The sequence below is a fragment of the Brienomyrus brachyistius genome, chromosome 1, assembly GCF_023856365.1.
Source record: "Brienomyrus brachyistius isolate T26 chromosome 1, BBRACH_0.4, whole genome shotgun sequence".
Taxonomy (NCBI): Eukaryota; Metazoa; Chordata; class Actinopteri; order Osteoglossiformes; family Mormyridae; genus Brienomyrus; species Brienomyrus brachyistius.
The window spans coordinates 7,481,226-7,499,228 of record NC_064533.1 but is presented as its reverse complement, the minus strand read 5'-3'; the positions used below and the strand labels follow the sequence as shown (position 1 = coordinate 7,499,228).

The window sequence follows — 18,003 nt, the reverse complement described above, 5'->3', positions numbered from 1 at the left end:
CTATGCCAGCAGTATATTAGCAGACGGGACACAGCTTTGTAGTTCCGTTTAGCTGAACACTGAGTGTTCCGAAGGCTCATTGTTTAATTCAGCTGATTGTTTTCTGACCAAATGGAGCACCTGCCATCTGAGAATACGAGATCACCAAAAATTCACCAAAATACAGTGATAGTTTTATTAGACCAGAATCCATTTTCGAGGATATGGTACCTAAAGAGTTGAAAACCCCGTAAACGAAGCATTTGCTTTAGCAGTTATGGCACTTGAAAGGTGCTTCTACTGCATCTCTTCATGGGATTCGTGTAGACTCACGTATATTGGTTCCATGCGGCACCGTCACTGAAAACAAACATGTTTACACGTTTTATAATTGGTCACTGTAGGTCACAGAGCAGCGGGAACCGCCATACTGCAACCTTGATGGGAATAATCTTAAAAACATTGCTGATGATATGACAAGCAATACATATGACTAAAACATGAAAAATGTTGTTCATTATATATAAAAACACGACGATCGTTTATGATATATTTTTAGCGGTTCACATTGGATTACGTGACTGAGGACATAATGTGAAGTCAGGGTTTGAAATCTCTAGCGCAAATGATGACATGTGTGGGTGCTGAAGTATATACATTCATTGAATTTTAATACCTATTCTATGGCCCTAGGGAGGAGAAATCGGGAAAAACATTCACACGGTCGTATAGAGAAAATGCGAAGGCGCAGTTGGAGTCAGCATTCATTTGGAAATTCTCGTCTTTGGTCTGTGGGAGGTAATTGCAGCACCCAGAGGCAAACAGAAGAATACAGAGAAACCATGCAAATACTCTGGAGCATAGAAGCAACACAACAACCTATAGAGCCACCAGCCCCCCTGTGTAAAACCAACCACAATGTCTGCAGCCTCACATCTGACTGAATAAGACCAACAAATTACAACCAAATCTCTGTGTTAGTGGTGCTATTAGAATAGAAAAAGATAACAATATTGAATTAAATAATGGCACGAAAAAAATCAGAAATTGGAGAATTTCTATAAACTATTGGAGAATACACTAAAATTCAAAATTAGCTCATAATTACAACTGCAAGCTGTGTATCACTTTAGGATTCGTTTCATACTTTCGTTTAGAGAAATACTAATGTGTTGGAGCAGCGGAGTTTTAGCTGTTGAAAAGATCAGGATCTAAGTCAAGTTTACCTGAAGCCTGACTTTTTTTGAAGGAAGATTGGCATCGGGGCTAAAATACTCGGGTCAAGGCTTAAAATACTTGGGGTTATAACCCCGAGGGATCGGACCTAACGACGCCCATGTGCTGTAGAATTGCAACCTTGGCTTCGACGAGAACAAGCTAAGCGCTAAGCTAAGTTAAGGCTTTGGGACACTTGCGCCCTGCACCGGAAGTGTATTGGTCCCCCGGAAATATAATCCTCTGGTGCGTTTCTGCACGGTGGAATATTTATGCAGCACCCGTCAGTTTGGATTACACGTGTATAGTAATTGTTTTATGTGGATTTTGGTGGTATTGCGATAATTAACCGCTGTCTCTGGGGCTTTCTGACAGGCGGAATTATGGAGGTTCTTGGCGAGGAGTTTGGTACTATGACGCCTCAGCAGCTCGCCGCCCCGGTTAATACGGTGGAGGTGAGACTTTGAGAGGTTCATCTGCCGTCAGCTGCGGCACACATTCGGTCAAAACGAATTCTGAAAATGTGATTTATAAAACCGTAACATAACGCTAGCTTCAGTCGCTGTTTTACAGCCGCACGTAACGCATTATGTACTGTAATACCTCGCCCGCAGTGCCTAAGTATTGCCTTCTTTCTTTCTTTTTTAGGAAAAGTGGAAACTTTTGCCAGCCTTTTTGAAGGTAATTTTTGACCAGTCATAGGCTGACTGAAAACACAGTGATTGCTCTGTACAAAGGCCGAATTGGCCGTTAAAAGCACAATATGAATATCGTGCTGAGGATGCTGGGAATTCTGGTTTGCTTCACTGGTTCTGCTCATGATGACGGCCTCGTGCGGTGGATGCAGATTACTGCACAAGCTGCAAACCCACAAGGCTGTATAGAAACTCGTTTGATGCTTAAAATCATTTTCCATTTCATTGGTTTTTAAATGCCACTTAACTGGAATCAGTATTCATCGTATTTATCGTATTTTTTGTTTTGAAGTGTGTGCTATGTCGGTATATTCTGTATTTCCTCAAGTGAAATGGATTGTGCTTTTTAGGTGAAAGGGTTGGTGAAACAACACATTGACTCTTTTAACTACTTCATTAATGTAGAGGTAAGGTTATCTCGTGATTAATTTGAGGTGCTGTGAATTGTTTATGCAGTAGTAATGCATTTCAGTGCCACTTAACATCATCTTGCGTTTTCACCCTTACAGATAAAGAAGATCATGAAAGCCAATGAAAAGATAACCAGTGATGCTGATCCCATGTGGTATTTAAAGTAAGTTCCCGCCGTGCTTGAGTTGAGATTATTGGGGCATCAGCTGTCTTACCAGTCCACCACCCAACTCTGCATGTAGGTACCTGAACATCTACGTGGGGATGCCTGATGTGGAGGAGAGCTTCAATGTCACCAGACCGGTGTGTCCACATGAGGTGAGTGGTCCTTCACGGAGAGCCTGTGCGCTGTTTCTACCACAGGCCCCTCGATGATGCATATTGAAGCTCCTATTGCAAGATTGGTTTCCCATTTTTCTGTGCATAGTGTCTTAATGTTATTCTGAGGTGTGACGTTTGTGTTCCGTCCAGTGCCGTCTGCGGGACATGACCTACTCTGCCCCCATCACGGTGGACATAGAGTATACACGAGGGACCCAGCGCATCATCCGCAACGCGCTGCCAATTGGAAGGTGAATCGCTTGTGTTGGAGGCATTGGCGTTAAATTGACTGTTTACGCTACACGTTTATTTAACAAAACATGGGAAAACTTCCTTGGTAAAGATCAACTTCATCGATCCCGGGGGAAATGCATTGGCATACAGCAACCAGGTATATAGTGTGTGTAGTGTAAGACATTACACAGACATAAAGAACACAAATAAATTATAAAAAGTGCACAAACTTGAGTGGTGTGTACATTTTGTGTTGAGACATGCATGTGCTGTAACAGTCATGAAAATTTAATACTGTTTTTGCAGTTTCTTCAACTGCATGGAAGGTGATTTAATGTGAAATATTACGGCTTCCTGATTTGGAACCGTGGATTTAGCCTGATGCTTGGCCATGTGCTGTAGGGTAACGACATCTCTGTCAGATGGACAGCTGGTCCGGCTCTCCCCACTGACTCCTCTGTCCTGCCTTCCCACAGCTGTTCAGCTGACCTCCTTTTAGCAGGAAGGAGTAACAGAGATGGACCCCGGCATGACCATGTGTTACTAGCAGATATTTTGTAATGACTCTAGTAATAGTTCAGATGGCTGTGGGACCATCTGTGCCCTGTGCCAGCTCGTTTACCAGTTGATTGACCCTTGGAATGGCATGTTACATTGTTAAACTTTGAATGTGTAATTTCATTACCCACATTGATGCCATGCACAATTCTGCCTGGAATTTAGGAGCCGTCGTCAAAGCTACATATCCTGTGTCCCTTTCTGAAAAAGCCCCCCCCCCCTTTCTTCCCCTGCCCAGAATGCCTATCATGTTGCGTAGCTCCAACTGTGTCTTGATGGGGAAGACGCCTGTCGAATTCTCCAAGCTGAACGAATGCCCCCTGGATCCAGGTGTGTGGAACATGTAACATGATCACTTCCATCCTGGGGCTGTCTGGCCTGGGGTTCTCCAGATTCTGAAATGCTCTCTTAGTCGGAATAGATAGGGCCCCCCATAAAACACTGACCATAAATATAAAGCATCTCCCTTATTGATGGCCTACTGTCCAGGAGCGTAAACATACTTTTTGTTGCTATAGGAGGTTACTTCATTGTTAAGGGCCAGGAGAAGGTAATTCTCATCCAGGAGCAGCTTTCAAAGAACAGGATCATTGTGGAGCAGGACCGGAAGGGGGCCGTTGGGGCCTCTGTGACCAGGTACGGTGACTCCTTGAACTGTCTCCACCCACCTGATTTTCGGTTGATTCCCTGTTCATTGTGATATAGTAACCCAAGCAGGGCCCGATGCTGAGCTTTGATCACTCTGTGACTCTTTCAGCTCCACCCACGAGAAGAAGAGCAGAACCAACATGATAGTCAAGCAGGGTCGATTTTACCTGAGGCACAACACGCTCTCTGAGGATGCCCCAATTGCCATCATTTTTAAGGTGAGTCAGGAAAACGTGCCTCTTTGTGTGACCCTCTGCATTCCATCCATCCCTTCTTCCCGAGTACAAACCTGGCTTGATGACCTTTTAGGTAAAAGCCCCACTTTCTCTCCCTACAGGCCATGGGTGTGGAGAGTGACCAGGAGATCGTGCAGATGATTGGCACTGAGGAGCATGTGATGGCTGCCTTCGCTCCAAGTCTGGAGGAGTGCCAGAAGGCCCAGATCTTCACACAAACTCAGGTCTGTACTTTACCAGCTGGTCTTAAATCTTTCCAAGTCATTCCCGGTGTCTTACTTGGACTGTTCCGTGACTTCTGGAATGCTGGGATTTGTAGGCTCTGAGGTACATTGGAAACAAAGTACGCCGCCAGCGAATGTGGGGGGGTCCAAAGAAGACCAAGATGGAGGAAGCCAGGGAGCTGTTGGCATCCACCATTCTGACACACGTGCCTGTATGTAAACACTGCCTTCCTGTGAGCTGTATGTAGCCACACTCTCTGTCTTTGGGGTGTTGAATGAGTCTCCTGGTTTTTCTGGAAACTGGGTGCAGGGGTTAGCCAAGTTGACAGGAATGTGTCCACTGAGTGTCAAGACCTTTTGAAGGTGACTTTGGCTACTGGTGGACCTTCCAGGTAAAGGAGTTCAACTTCAGAGCGAAGTGTATTTACCTGGCGGTGATGGTTCGGAGGGTGATTTTGGCTCAAGGGGACAATAAGGTGGATGACCGAGATTACTATGGAAACAAACGTCTTGAGCTGGCCGGACAGGTGAGTTTATTTTTCGTATCCTTATGGTGAATGGCATGAGTGGGCATGTAGGATAAACTCTTAACCTTCTGAATTCTACACAGCTGCTCTCACTACTCTTTGAAGACCTGTTCAAGAAATTCAACTCGGAACTGAAGAAGATCTCTGATCAGATCATCCCCAAGCAGCGAGCTGCCCAGTTTGATGTGGTTAAGCACATGCGGCAGGACCAGATCACCAACGGCATGGTTAACGCCATCTCGACCGTGAGTATCGGGCACCAGATGGCTGACCGGTAGCTTTCCCTGACTGAACTCCGTAACATCGTGTTGGTTTCACAATGTCTTGCAGGGAAACTGGTCACTGAAGAGATTCAAGATGGACCGACAGGGCGTGACCCAGGTTTTGTCCCGTCTATCCTACATCTCAGCCCTTGGTATGATGACTCGGATCTCCTCACAGTTTGAGAAGACCAGGAAGGTCAGCGGGCCGCGCTCACTGCAGCCCTCCCAATGGGGCATGTTGTGTCCCTCCGACACGCCTGAAGGAGAGGTTAGTAGGGACACCACGCTACACCTTACCACGCCCAGTATAATGTTCTTGATTTAACAAAAAACCAAAGAAGTATTCTATACCTGCTACTCTGACATTGGTGCTCTTATAGTGAAAACTATGGAACCATACCTCTGTTGCTGTACGTGTATCAGGGCTTCACAGTAATAAAACGATGATGAGAGCTTCTGCCCTGTGGGTTCTGCATCCAGGCCTGTGGGCTGGTGAAAAACCTGGCCTTGATGACTCACATCACTACCGACATGGAAGATACACCCATCATCAAGCTGGCCTTCAACCTGGGTGTTGAAGACGTTAACCTGCTGTGTGGAGAGGAGCTGTCCTACCCCAGTGTCTTTCTCGTTTTCCTCAACGGTAAATGCCTCTTTGCAGAGTCTTTATCCCACGAACCAACCCTTACCAGCCATGCACACTCATCTGCTAACCCTACAGAGATTTCACCCTCTGAACTGGTCTGGTTGATGCTACCTCTGACTGTATGTCTGTCTGTGTGTGGGTGGGGGGGTTCCACAGGTAACATCCTGGGCGTGATCCGAGATCACCAGAAGCTGGTGGACACTTTTCGACTGATGAGGCGTGCCGGGTTCATTAACGAGTTCGTCTCCATCTCCACCAACCTGACCGACCGCTGCGTGTACATCTCATCTGACGGGGGGCGGCTGTGCAGGTGGGGGCAAGGAGGGGGATGTGAGTGGGGCTGGCATTGACATTTCAGTATGAGAGAACCATATGTTCTATACAGCAGTGATACTGTCAGTTTGGAACTGGGGTTTACTCTGATTTAGAATGTAGGGGTATTCTGTGTACTGTGAAGGAGTTAACTGGAGTCAGAATAGGGATGGGCTTTGCTGCCTACTGGTGGTAGGGTTGCTTTGTGTATTATCGGAACATACTTGGACTGCATTGATGCTTAGTTTCAGGCTAGTTCCTGTTTCTTGCAGGCCGTATATTATTGTGAAAAGGGGCCAGCCAGCTGTCACCAACAAGCACATCGAGGAACTTTCCCAAGGATACAGGTAGCCACACTTCCTAGTTTTGGTCTAGCTGTGTTGGTGTTAACAATGCATTCATCACACTGCACGAGTTTCAATGATCGTGAAGATTTGGTCCTGGCTGCATGCTTTCAGGAACTTTGAGGACTTCCTCCATGAAAGCTTGGTGGAATATCTCGACGTGAACGAGGAAAATGACTGCAGTATCGCCCTTTACGAATACATGATTACGAAGTAAGTCTTTCTCACTAACCCTGCCCTAAACAGCTGTGACGTTCATTCCTGCATGCTTGGGGGGGGAAGAAGAATTGTGGGATTGAGGGTAATTGTGAAGAACTCTAAACAATCGTCATTACCTGCACACTTTTCTCTGCAGATACACCACGCATCTAGAAATCGAACCCTTTACTCTGCTGGGAGTGTGTGCTGGTCTGATTCCCTACCCTCACCACAACCAGTCCCCCAGAAACACCTACCAGTGTGCTATGGGCAAGCAAGCAATGGGTGAGGGGAGTGAGTGTGTCTGTGGCAGGTAGTCAGCGGAACTTGGATTATTGTTCATGTTTTAATGTTTCTGTTGCTGCCCCCTATAGGGACAATTGGGTACAATCAGCGGAACCGCATTGACACGCTGATGTACCTCCTGGCCTACCCTCAGAGGCCAATGGTCAAGACCAAGACCATCGAGCTGATCGACTTTGAGAAGTTGCCCGCTGGCCAGAATGCTACCGTGGCGGTAATGAGCTATAGTGGTTACGACATTGAGGATGCGCTGGTGCTGAACAAGGCCTCGCTGGACAGAGGTGGGATGTCATTTCGGGGTCGGTTGGAGCTTCCAACAGAGGGGGGGGGGGGTTTCTGGGTGGGGCTGTCGGTTATAGCTTTCACTGTTTGACCTTCCCTGCAGGGTTTGGCAGATGCCTGGTCTACAAGAACGCCAAGTGCACCCTGAAACGCTACACCAACCAGACGTTTGACAAGGTGATGGGGCCCATGCTGGATGCTGCCACCCGCAAGCCCATCTGGCGACACAACATCCTGGACGCCGACGGCATCTGCTCCCCTGGTCAGACCTTCTGCCTGGGCTCTGTCTCCATGGTTGGCCTGGGCTCTGCTAGCTGTCTCACTTCGCAGTTCAACACGGTTTATCTGCAGATCGGCGCCCAGGGCCAGTATGGTGGTTCAGTAGGCCGCACTGAATCCTGGCCCCGATTTGCACATGTGCATGTCCTCCTCATCGCATGGGGCAGACATGAGGTGCTTGGCTGGAATGCTCTCCAGGTTCCCTATAACCCAGGGGTGTCAAACTCCAGTCCTGGGGGGTCGGAGCCCTGCACCGTTTTTGGTTTACTCTCATTTAACAGACTTGATTCAACTCCTGGTGCTAATTACCACACAGCTCTTGAGCTGAATCATTTGCGGTGGAACAGGGAAAGGATTAAGCTACGCAGGGCTCCGGCCCCCCAGGACTGGAGTTTGACACCCCCGCTATAACCCGTTTGATTGTAGTCTATGGCTGGAAGGTCGGAAGCTGTGTCTGATTCTCCTTGTTCCATGTGTCCAGGTGAGAAGGTAGAGAACAAGCAGGTTCTGGTGAATAAGTCCATGCCCACTGTCACACAGACGCCCTTAGAGGGCGGTGCCCAGCCGGGACAGCCGCAGTACAGGGAGGTCCCCGTAACGTAAGTGTCTTTCTGCTTGGTCCCGGTCCCGGTCCCTGGGGGTGGATGAGAGTCTTACAGAATTCTGAAAGTGGTATTTGCCTGGCACCAGCAGCAACATGCTCCTTATCCTACAGGTATAAAGGCTCGACAGACTCTTACATCGAGAAGGTGATGATCTCCTCCAACGCGGAAGACGCGTTCCTCATTAAGATCTTGCTGAGACAGACCAGGCGTCCGGAAATCGGCGACAAGTTCAGCAGCAGACATGGGCAAAAAGGTTGGTCAGCGTCTTCTGGAAGATGTTTAGACCGCTTTTCTCTTGCCTGTGATCATGGTGTAGCACCGGATCCATCGTATATCATGGACATGTAAGTGTGGGTTATGTCTCTTTCTTTTTTTTGTCCCGCAGACAGTCCACGTTTCTGCAATTGGGTAGCTGGGAGGGAGCAAAAATGTGGATCGTCTGCGGGTCACCGAGAACCAAGCTGAGAGACACTGGGTTACGTGAAACTTGAGTTCCTTTCTCTTACAGGTGTTTGTGGGTTAATTGTCCCACAAGAGGACATGCCCTTCTGTGACTCTGGAATCTGCCCGGATATCATCATGAACCCCCATGGCTATCCCTCCCGCATGACGGTATGTCCACTAGGTGGTGCTTTTGACTCTTAACTCCACCAGCCAGTTTGGACTGTGGATTCCACGGCTACATCACACACCTGTGACGGACTTGTTTCTACACGCGTGTGCTTTCGTTTCAGGTGGGGAAACTGATTGAGCTGCTCGCCGGCAAGGCGGGGGTCCTGGACGGCCGGTTCCACTACGGTACGGCCTTCGGCGGCAGCAAGGTGAAGGACGTCTGCGAGGACCTCATCCATTACGGCTATAACTACCAGGGGAAGGACTACGTCACGTCGGGCATCACCGGGTGAGTCAGGCAGTCACCTATAGAGGGCACTAAAGAGTACAGGATCGCTTTGTTGCTCTGTGTGGACTCACCTTCCCCTTTCCAGGGAACCACTGGAGGCGTACATCTACTTCGGCCCAGTTTATTACCAGAAGCTCAAGCACATGGTTCTGGACAAAATGCACGCCAGGGCCCGTGGACCCAGGGCTGTGCTCACCAGGTGAGCAGTAGTGGCTTCTGGGAAATGGAGTGTCCACTAATGCGTGCATCTGGCATCTTCATTTTGCCTGACGTTTCAATTCAGAAGCCGGATAGCAGTGGAATGTCCATGTGCGCCGCGTTGTCCTCACCTCCCGCTTTCCCATCCGCAGGCAGCCCACCGAGGGGCGCTCTAGGGATGGTGGCCTCCGTCTGGGGGAGATGGAGAGGGACTGTCTGATTGGCTACGGGGCCAGCATGCTGTTGCTGGAGAGGCTTATGATTTCCAGCGACGCGTTCGAGGTTGATGTCTGTGGACAGTGCGGCCTGCTGGGATATTCGGGCTGGTGAGTGCTCTGGGAGGTGGCAAGGGATGCTGGGATACTGGGGGTGGCGAATATCATGGGAAGGATACTGGGGTATAGGTCATAAGAGGTTTAGTTTTTCTGAACAGTAAAGGTAGACTTTGGTAGTATGTACCGCCCAGCCCATATGACACACGAACATGGCTGCCCCTCTGCTTGCTCTACCCACTCTAACACGTCTCTGGGCCACAGGTGTCACTACTGCCGCTCCTCGTGTCACGTGTCCTCGCTGCACATCCCATACGCCTGCAAGCTGCTCTTCCAGGAGCTGCAGTCCATGAACATCGTACCGCGTCTCAAGCTGTCCCGCTACAATGAGTGAGGAGGGTATGGAGGTGATCTGGGGGGGGGGGGGGTATACTGCTGGCATTTACCACTGAAAAGATGCTGCTCCAGTCAAACCAGTAGAGGTTATAAAGAATAATTTAGGCTGGTTTGCAAAAACTAAAATGGATTGTATGTGTACCTCAGTCTGTACGTGAGTTTGTGCAGAGGATTTGTTTTGGAGGAAAAGTTTCATTATGAAGAAAATGACACTTTATTCGCCTACCATGTCTTTGTGTGTGTATATACATAGACATGCATTATATATATGTAAAGTTACATATGAAATTGTATGTATGGGATAATTTTGTTATGGTTTACAATAAACTGCAACTTCTTCTTCACCTGTTGGTTATTCTTTGAGGGGCACGGGACTGGGGGAGGGGGCACATTGCTGTTAAATGTACCTTGGCCTAAGGTGGCAGTCTAACTCCAGTTGAGGGCGAGAAGGAAGGTCATCCAAGATCCTTTGGGTTTATGGAGAAGCTCTTGGGGACCACCAGTAGGAGTGGGTCCTTCAAGTTCAGGGAACTAAAAGGGGAGATGGTTAAAAGTTTTTTTTTTTTCTTTTCCCTGTACGGAGATGCAGGGGATCAGAATGGGAAGCCACTGTCCTATGCAACTTATCACCAAAAGAATTTAATCAACAAGTCTTTAATGGGACACTTTAAACTCTTTCTTCCTAGTAGGTTAATCATTGGGAAAGGAAGACTGCATTTACCCGCTGTCCTGCAGGTGTCACTATAGGGCAGTTGGCCGGATTCTGTTCCCTTCTTTCTCACATGACCATTTGCAGGATGCAGTGTGTTCTCAGGCTGCTACAGCAATGGGCGGGGTCAGGCTTTGACCCCGCAGAGAATGATTTTTTTAAAATTTTATTTTTAATTTTGTAATTTAAACCTGCTGTTGAAGCTCATTACAGCTGTTTCAAGTAGCCATGCAAGACAGGGTGTGCTGCTGATTGGCCTGTGTGAACCCAACTAGAACCAGTAGTGAAAATTCAGGTTAGACCGGCTGAAAGGAGGAACAGAGTGATCACATCATCGAAGCAGAACTTTCACTGTTTTATAAGAGTGCTGTCTTAGTGCTTTCCTTACAACAATAAAATTCTGATATGGAAGATTGCAGAGTGAATCTGAATGGGAGAATCAACGCTTCAAACGTGCTCCTGCCATCTTGTTTTTAAGGAAGCTGTGTGTGGGCTGAACCCCTGACAGCGAAGGCAGAATGCTTTGACGTCGATACGTCTCCTTGCCGAGTCAAAGCGAGCGGCGTGAAACTTGGGCAGAAAAACACGCTGGCACATTTCAGAAGAACCTTTTTATTTATCAAAAGTATGTTTTAAAAGAAAAGGCAAATATGAAGCTTTTGTCTCAAAAACAGTACATGAAAAACGAACACCTGTTAAAAAAAGGTTTCAAAAACTGGCACCATCATTAGTCAGGAATTTAACAACGGACTAGTCGTTGCCATGGTGTAACCTAGAAAGAACGTACTGATAAGAGAGGCCGTCAGACGAGTTTGCAGCATGAAATTTGGGTAAAAAAGAAACAGGTTCTGCTATTCAAATGAATTTTTCACTCTTTATTGCTACCTCTTGTGTCAAGCAGGGAAGTCAGCCAACTGTGTCATACCTGCACACAGGACATGTAGATAGAATCACAGAAATTATTTTTTCCCCTTAATCATCTAGCTTTAGACACTGTGGATGCAGCCATAGGTTCACAGTTTGCCTCCGAGGTCAGACCCATCGCTGTCTCTGACCACCCACAGCATCCAGCCATCCTCACAGGGTGAAGAACCAGGATTCCTGTCCTCCACCCCTATCCTACCGGGAGACGGTCTTGCCGATATTCTCTGTCCCTTAAATCTCTGTCCTCTCCAGGGGCAGGACCCCCCACCGCCCAGCTCCCCCCAGGCTCAAACGCCATTGAACTCCATCAGCGCCGAGATGAGGTCATCCAGGGGTGCCGTCTCTGCGGGCTCCAGTAACCCGAACTCTCGGCTGAAGGTCACTAGGTGAATCAGCAGCGTGTTCAGGTGTGGGTGCATGTCCAGGCGCACCACGTCCCGGAAGTGGACCCAGTACAGGTGCGCCAACGTCCGGAACAGGAAGAGGAAAACCTTCTGTACCATGAAGGTGTAGCCATTCGGGAAAGGCGTGCCTGGAAACGTCGGTGGAGAAACGACCTCTCAACTATAATCATGACGCCATTGTCAAAGCAGTCAGCTCCTTTCGCTTGTATGTGCATCTTATTTGATAGATGAGTTTCTTTATTATGGGATTACATCATAAAAGCTGAATTAATTACAAATTGCCTTCAGGCAGATATACTAGTAAAAATGTTAGTGAAATAAACTTAGAGCACATCAGAGGAAGCGGCCCAACCTGTCCTCGTGGGGAAAACGGCCTCGTCAGTGAGCAGCTCCTGGATGTAGGACAGGGCGTAGTCTGTGTACAAGGGGGCGGAGCACTTCACCTTCCTCCCGTGCTCGTCCATCCAGGAGTAAACCCTTGGAAGACAGGGAAGGAAAGAATGGTTGGATGGGGAGCAGATAGCCCTGCCTCAGCCAGCCTTGGTGGTAGGTGGTCGTCTTCTTACATGTTGCCTGGGCCGTTGATGGTGGGGCAGGTTTTGCAGGTGCAGTACTCCGAGAGAGCACCGCAGAGGAGACTGATGTTCTTGAAAAAAGCCACGGCTGGAAGGGAGAGAAAATATGGGAGAATTGAAAATGAAGAAACTGCCATAATACGGCAGAAAGAAGGAATCACGGACGGAGACCTGAAGCGAAAATGAAGCATCTGCCTACAGCTGCCTGGTATTTGCGATTATCTACAACGTAGCACTTTGTGTACCGACAGCCCTTCGACTTAATAACCTTTAGCTGACTAAATCTGCAGAGGCAGCCTCGAGCTCCTGCAGGGCTCAGACACAAACCGCTGATTCAGAGGGACCTTCAGCCCTAGAGAACTGTGGACTTCTGCCGTTTTGGCTAGAGGAGAAACGCTGGGCTCAAAGCTTGGTCACTTTGATCTACTGTGCCAGACAGTTTGCACAAGCCACAGAGCCAGAGAAAGTCCAACGAAGGTCATGTTTATGCAGGCTTCTGCTCCAGAGAAATCCACATAATTATCCCAGTCATCCAATCAAAGGATATTTTTAAAAGAGTAACGGCTATATATGACTTCTTTGTTCGATTGCGAATATCCTGTAATTACTGTATTTTTTGCGAATTGCATAAATATAAACGGTGAGGACTGAATGGAAACTATGAGTACATGTGCACAGTTATAGAGAGGCCAAGCCTGGATATTTTTAAGGAGCACATTTTAATCAGCTGCAGATATCATACATTTTAACAGAAGTAAAGTCGCTTGCTGCCGGGTGACTGTCCCCAGGACCCACGTTGATCACCCCAAGGACACTCACTGTTGCTGGCAATCCATTCGGCCCTGTCGAACCCCATAGGTAGCGCCGACAGCATCCTCATGTCCATGTGGCCGATGTGCTCCGACACGTAGTCATTCAGCAGGTAGGGCTTTTCTTCCAGGGACGGGGCCACTTTGGAGTTGTTGTTTTTTCTGGAGGGGGATGATACTGATGGGTAAGCTCGCGCTAAGATGGCAACCTGAACTCCAACACAGTTTAATGGTTGGTTTGCATCGGTAACTGATCAGAACATATATGCAGAGGTGGAAAGTTCAGGTATAGAAAATACAACCAATCAGTTGAGTCCTCTGTGACTGTGACTCTTTATACTCCACGGGGGTTGGATAGGTCTGGATTTGGACCTGAACTTTCCACCTTTGCAAATGACAAATCTTACTTTTTGTAGCCTTAATACTGCACTTTAAATTTAAGCAGAACGAAATATAAATGGTCAGAGGAGACGCCTCTTTCACACACGTGGTCGCAGCATCTGGAAGCGTGTTTATCGCGCGCCGCCAGCTGGTCTGCGCGTACGACCACTTCTTACGCAGGAACTTCACTTTAATATGCCTGGGTATATAATTGGAGAACGCGGTTAATTCGTTAAATTCAGCCATCTGGCGGTGATGGTGATGCCGGTATTCAGTCAGCATCATTTACTTTCATGAATTATAATTCCTCTCATCTTTCTACAAATGGATTAAAGAAAAGCGATGAACTGCAGCAGTCTTTTTCCGCAACCTTCATTTCATTTTACTGAAAATCACGCATCAGCGATTTTGTTTCAAGAGGAATAAAATGTTGTATAAGCCGTCTCGCTCAGCCACTGGTGTTGTAATTCTTCCAAATATACAACCTGGATTTTGCCACTGACTTATGACAAGAGCAGCATTTAACGAGAATTTATTTGCAACTGAAAAATCAGTCAAAATGCATTGAATTATTATGTTTTAGATGTGAATTCTGCAGGTCTAATTGCTGGTTAACAGTGTATAAGCTGACTTTCTCAAGAGTCCACCACGCGTGCAGAGTTTGGGTCACAGTTTCGGCGCTCGCTGGGTTGCCTAAGGCCCAGCTGGCTGCTTTGAACCTGAGCTCAGTGTGAGAAAACCATTTCGTTTCCGGACTCATCCTCACTAAAAACGGCTCATTCCCCTCTTGAGAGAAGCCCAGGCTGTGTCATGCTTAGTCACATAACCTACCATTCGGTACTCATTCCCGCGCAAGTCTGTTCCCTCACAAGCCACACTGCATTATTTTAGTTAGCAGACACTTTTGTCCGTGACGCACAAATGAAGCAGATAAGCGCAATACAAACATACGACCATCAAGGTATAGTGCGGCAAGGCCGAGCTTCTAGCGACTCCCCAGGTACATGTGTAGCCATTATTTCACTGCTAATCCATCACCATTCAGTTCTATAGGAGCAGGACCTACATCAGATCTTCTAAACAAAGCAAGACCCAAATAAGACTAATACTCAATTAGTATGTAACTAATTCAGTTCATTTCTGTTAAAAGGTACGGTCAGCTACAGCTAATGGTACAATTGGCAGACCCTTAAGGGTACAGCTCCAGTAACAAGCAAAGGTACAAATTTTTACTTTTTTTCCTGAGAGTGTAATGCAACTTAATATACACATACATGTTTGATACATTTGAACACTGAATGCCAAAATAAAACAGAGTTTGACTAATGCCAACTCAAAATATCCTTTTGTTACTGAAATGTTTCCACAACAGTTTTCAGACGTTGCTCTCTGATCTGCCGCTGGGGCAGCCAGTCACACGCAAGCTTGCGCCTGTAAGCTCAGCCACAGAGCACTTTCGCTGAAGCCACGGTCAAACAAAGGACCTCGTTTGCATATTTAATGCACTGGGGTAGATTTGCCTTTATACAAAGTAGGGAAGGTGCCTGCTTTGGGTAGAGTAAACGATCTTCAGTTCACAGTGCGACTCTCACCCACAGACAGCTCATTGCCACGGCAAGTTCCCCTTAGAGTTTAATGAATCTGCGTGTGATCTAAAGGACCCTAAAGACGACGACGACGACGACGACAACGACGACAACAACACCGTGTGCTGCTAGCACACTGCATCTCCACTGGGAGTCTGGCCAAATGAGGGATTCCCGGAGGAGCTCCCTTTGGCCTCTAGAGGGCACACTCCACGGCAGTCACCCCAGAATACATGTAAACCCAGGACTACAAGACAAACACTGAGTGGAAATGGGAGGGGGAAAAAAAACAAGTTAGTCTAAAAACAGGAACGCTTGAATGCAGAAGACCCACCTTACCCACCTAGCTGTATTGAGGGTGAAGTTAGGAACCATAACCATGGAAACTGTTCTAATTCCTCAAATTCCACAGGAAACCTTAAGGGGGGGCATGGGGGCATGGTGGTTAGTCCAACTCTTTCACACCCCTGGGACCAGGGTTCGAGCGTGTGGAGCTTGTGTGATATCCCCAAGTTGTTGTGGGGTTCCCTCTGGGTGGTTACCACATGGCAGTAGGTGTGTGACTGCGTCCCGTTATGGGCTGATGCCTCCTCCTGGGTTGTTCCCTGCCTTGTGCCCATAGGCTCCGGACCCCCCCATAACCCTGAATAGGGTAAATGGTTCCAGGAAATGGATGGAGAAAAGATCAAGTGAATTTTTTGGGTTTGCTGACTAACGTTTCTCAACTCAGTCCTGGGGGAGCCCCGGATAGCCCACGTTTTAGGTCCCTGGTACAGACACACAGATTGGGCCCAGCTCCTACGCGCTGACATCCAAAATAAGGGAAAGTTTCCAGAGCTGACGTCCTCAGATAAGTATGTGCTCTTTGCTGTTTCCTGAGCACCGAGGGTGGTCGGTTCTGACGTGGAGCCTTTCATTGGGCTGCTATGTGCTTTCGCTGTGTTTATACTCTCACTGCACAGCCCTGTTTAAACTCGCGCCTGGGCTTGTTAACCCATTAGGATCTGCACAGGGGCCGTGCTCTTGGACTGCTGTGCCGGGGAATGAGCTGAACTCTATCGCTGAGACCTATGCTGCCAATTCCTACTATGCAAAAAAACAATTCGGACTATGGAAATAGGACAGGGAGTCCTCCTCCCTGGACCCAGACAAGCAAGGCTCTAATAGACATGGGTGCTCTGCTGGCGTGCAGAACGAAGAGTTACCGCGAGCGTTGGATACAGGCACAGCGGAGAGCTGGGAGACGCGGCGAGGGGGGGGTGGGGGGAAGAAGCCGTACTCACAGCTTGTGTCCGCTGATGTCGGAGAAGTCAGCCTGGCTGGTAGGGGGGGCGCTCTTGGCGTCGGTGGTACTCGTGTAGCTGTGGCAGCCTCCCATGTCTGCGAGGACTGTGGCGATGGCAGTGCCGTGACTGCTGCCCCCATGGGGGGGGTCGTGGGGGTGTGAGGCACGTCCTCCTTTTAGTTTAGTTTTGTTTAGAGTGCACCTCCGTCCTCACTTCAAAGCCCCCCCCAAAGAAAGTCACCCCCGCCCCCACCAAGAAGCTGGCCCACGTATCTGTCCGTGTGTTGGTGTCCCAAAGCGGAAGCTGAAAGCTTGCTCCTGTCCGGGATCCTCCTGCTGTGTGCAGCCTCTTCACGCACAGGCAGGCAAGCAAAGGGAAAAGCAGGTCAGACCAGTAGGCTGAGCCTGGAAAATATTTGCCTTGGTGTGCCCCGCCTCCGCACGGGCGCGTTCACACACGCACGCACACACACGCACACACACAGAGCTCTGCACACGCTCAGGGGCCAGGTGTAGAGGGCAGAGAGGAGGCTGGGTGTGCTCTGCTCGGCTGTGTGTGCTGAAGGCTTGGGGCTTCGCTGTAGTACTGCTGCTATGAATGGAATCTGTGGGTGGGTGTGTATATGTGTGTGGGGTGGGGGGGGGTGAGGGGGGCTGCCAAAGGGTGGTAACGTTTGGTATTTGGCAGCTTCCTGTGGGACGGAGTGTTCAACGCTTCTCTGGGAGAGTAACGCAGCACAGAGAATCGGCTGATCCATTACAGGCTGCAGTGCAAACAGAGGCTGCGGCAGGTGAGAGAGTAAGACAATGGGGGGGAGGGGGGCCGCTTTACACAAGGTGCTGTTCAAGTGAAGGGCTTTCTCCACGTTTGCCATGCTGTCAGATGCGCCGGCTCTCAGGAGCCCGAGAGACTGCCGATCGTCAACAGATAACGGTCCTGGGATGTTTCTCAAACACACAGAGAGCTGACAGCTGCACACTGGGCAGAAAACAAAACCCTTTAATGTGTTTTGGTAGCAGCTTTTTCCAAAGCGACTACTGGGAAAAATGTTCAGAAGTCGGCGTCAAAACAGAGACCTATGGCCAGGTACCGTTTATTAAACAAAACTCGCATCGGCTCTTTTCTGTTTTCCTCCAAAAGCAGGTGAAAGTACAACAGGAACAGAACAGTAATGTAATGCAGTAACCTGCATTTGGTTCAGCGGGTTCCTTCAGATGGATGTTCAGGGCCCACAGCTGCTTGTGAGAGTCCCATTCAATGACCACTTCAATGACATGAGCTT

The 18,003-nt window shown here is 48.4% G+C and overlaps 2 protein-coding genes across 3 annotated transcripts; one reads left to right on the top strand and one right to left on the bottom strand.

The window, feature by feature from the left end:
- The first annotated feature begins 1,437 nt into the window (after positions 1-1,437).
- polr3b (polymerase (RNA) III (DNA directed) polypeptide B) lies at positions 1,438-10,391 on the top strand. 2 transcript variants are annotated; one of them, XM_049006207.1, is made up of 28 exons: positions 1,438-1,649; positions 1,843-1,875; positions 2,240-2,296; positions 2,399-2,463; positions 2,543-2,618; positions 2,772-2,872; positions 3,652-3,743; positions 3,932-4,049; positions 4,171-4,279; positions 4,399-4,521; positions 4,617-4,733; positions 4,914-5,048; positions 5,132-5,293; positions 5,379-5,579; positions 5,792-5,954; positions 6,114-6,267; positions 6,542-6,616; positions 6,728-6,826; positions 6,969-7,096; positions 7,186-7,395; positions 7,500-7,658; positions 8,157-8,274; positions 8,391-8,533; positions 8,789-8,892; positions 9,015-9,181; positions 9,267-9,380; positions 9,532-9,705; positions 9,916-10,391. In XM_049006207.1, the coding sequence occupies exons 1-28, from the start codon at positions 1,578-1,580 to the stop codon at positions 10,043-10,045; spliced, it is 3,399 nt and encodes a 1,132-aa protein (XP_048862164.1). In that variant the 5' UTR covers positions 1,438-1,577; the 3' UTR covers positions 10,046-10,391. The 2 variants fall into 2 exon arrangements, with proteins under 2 accessions (XP_048862164.1, XP_048862165.1); XM_049006208.1 differs by lacking the exons at positions 9,015-9,181; positions 9,267-9,380; positions 9,532-9,705; positions 9,916-10,391 and having other exon boundaries at positions 8,666-8,802.
- A 961-nt stretch (positions 10,392-11,352) lies between these two features.
- LOC125735789 (MOB kinase activator 2-like) lies at positions 11,353-17,259 on the bottom strand. Its single transcript, XM_049006252.1, has 5 exons — positions 16,719-17,259; positions 13,479-13,630; positions 12,651-12,747; positions 12,437-12,561; positions 11,353-12,212 (listed from the first exon to the last, which is right to left on the bottom strand). Exons 1-5 carry the CDS (start codon positions 16,811-16,813, stop codon positions 11,968-11,970), a joined length of 714 nt encoding a protein of 237 aa, XP_048862209.1. The 5' UTR covers positions 16,814-17,259; the 3' UTR covers positions 11,353-11,967.
- Between the last annotated feature and the right edge of the window lie 744 nt (positions 17,260-18,003).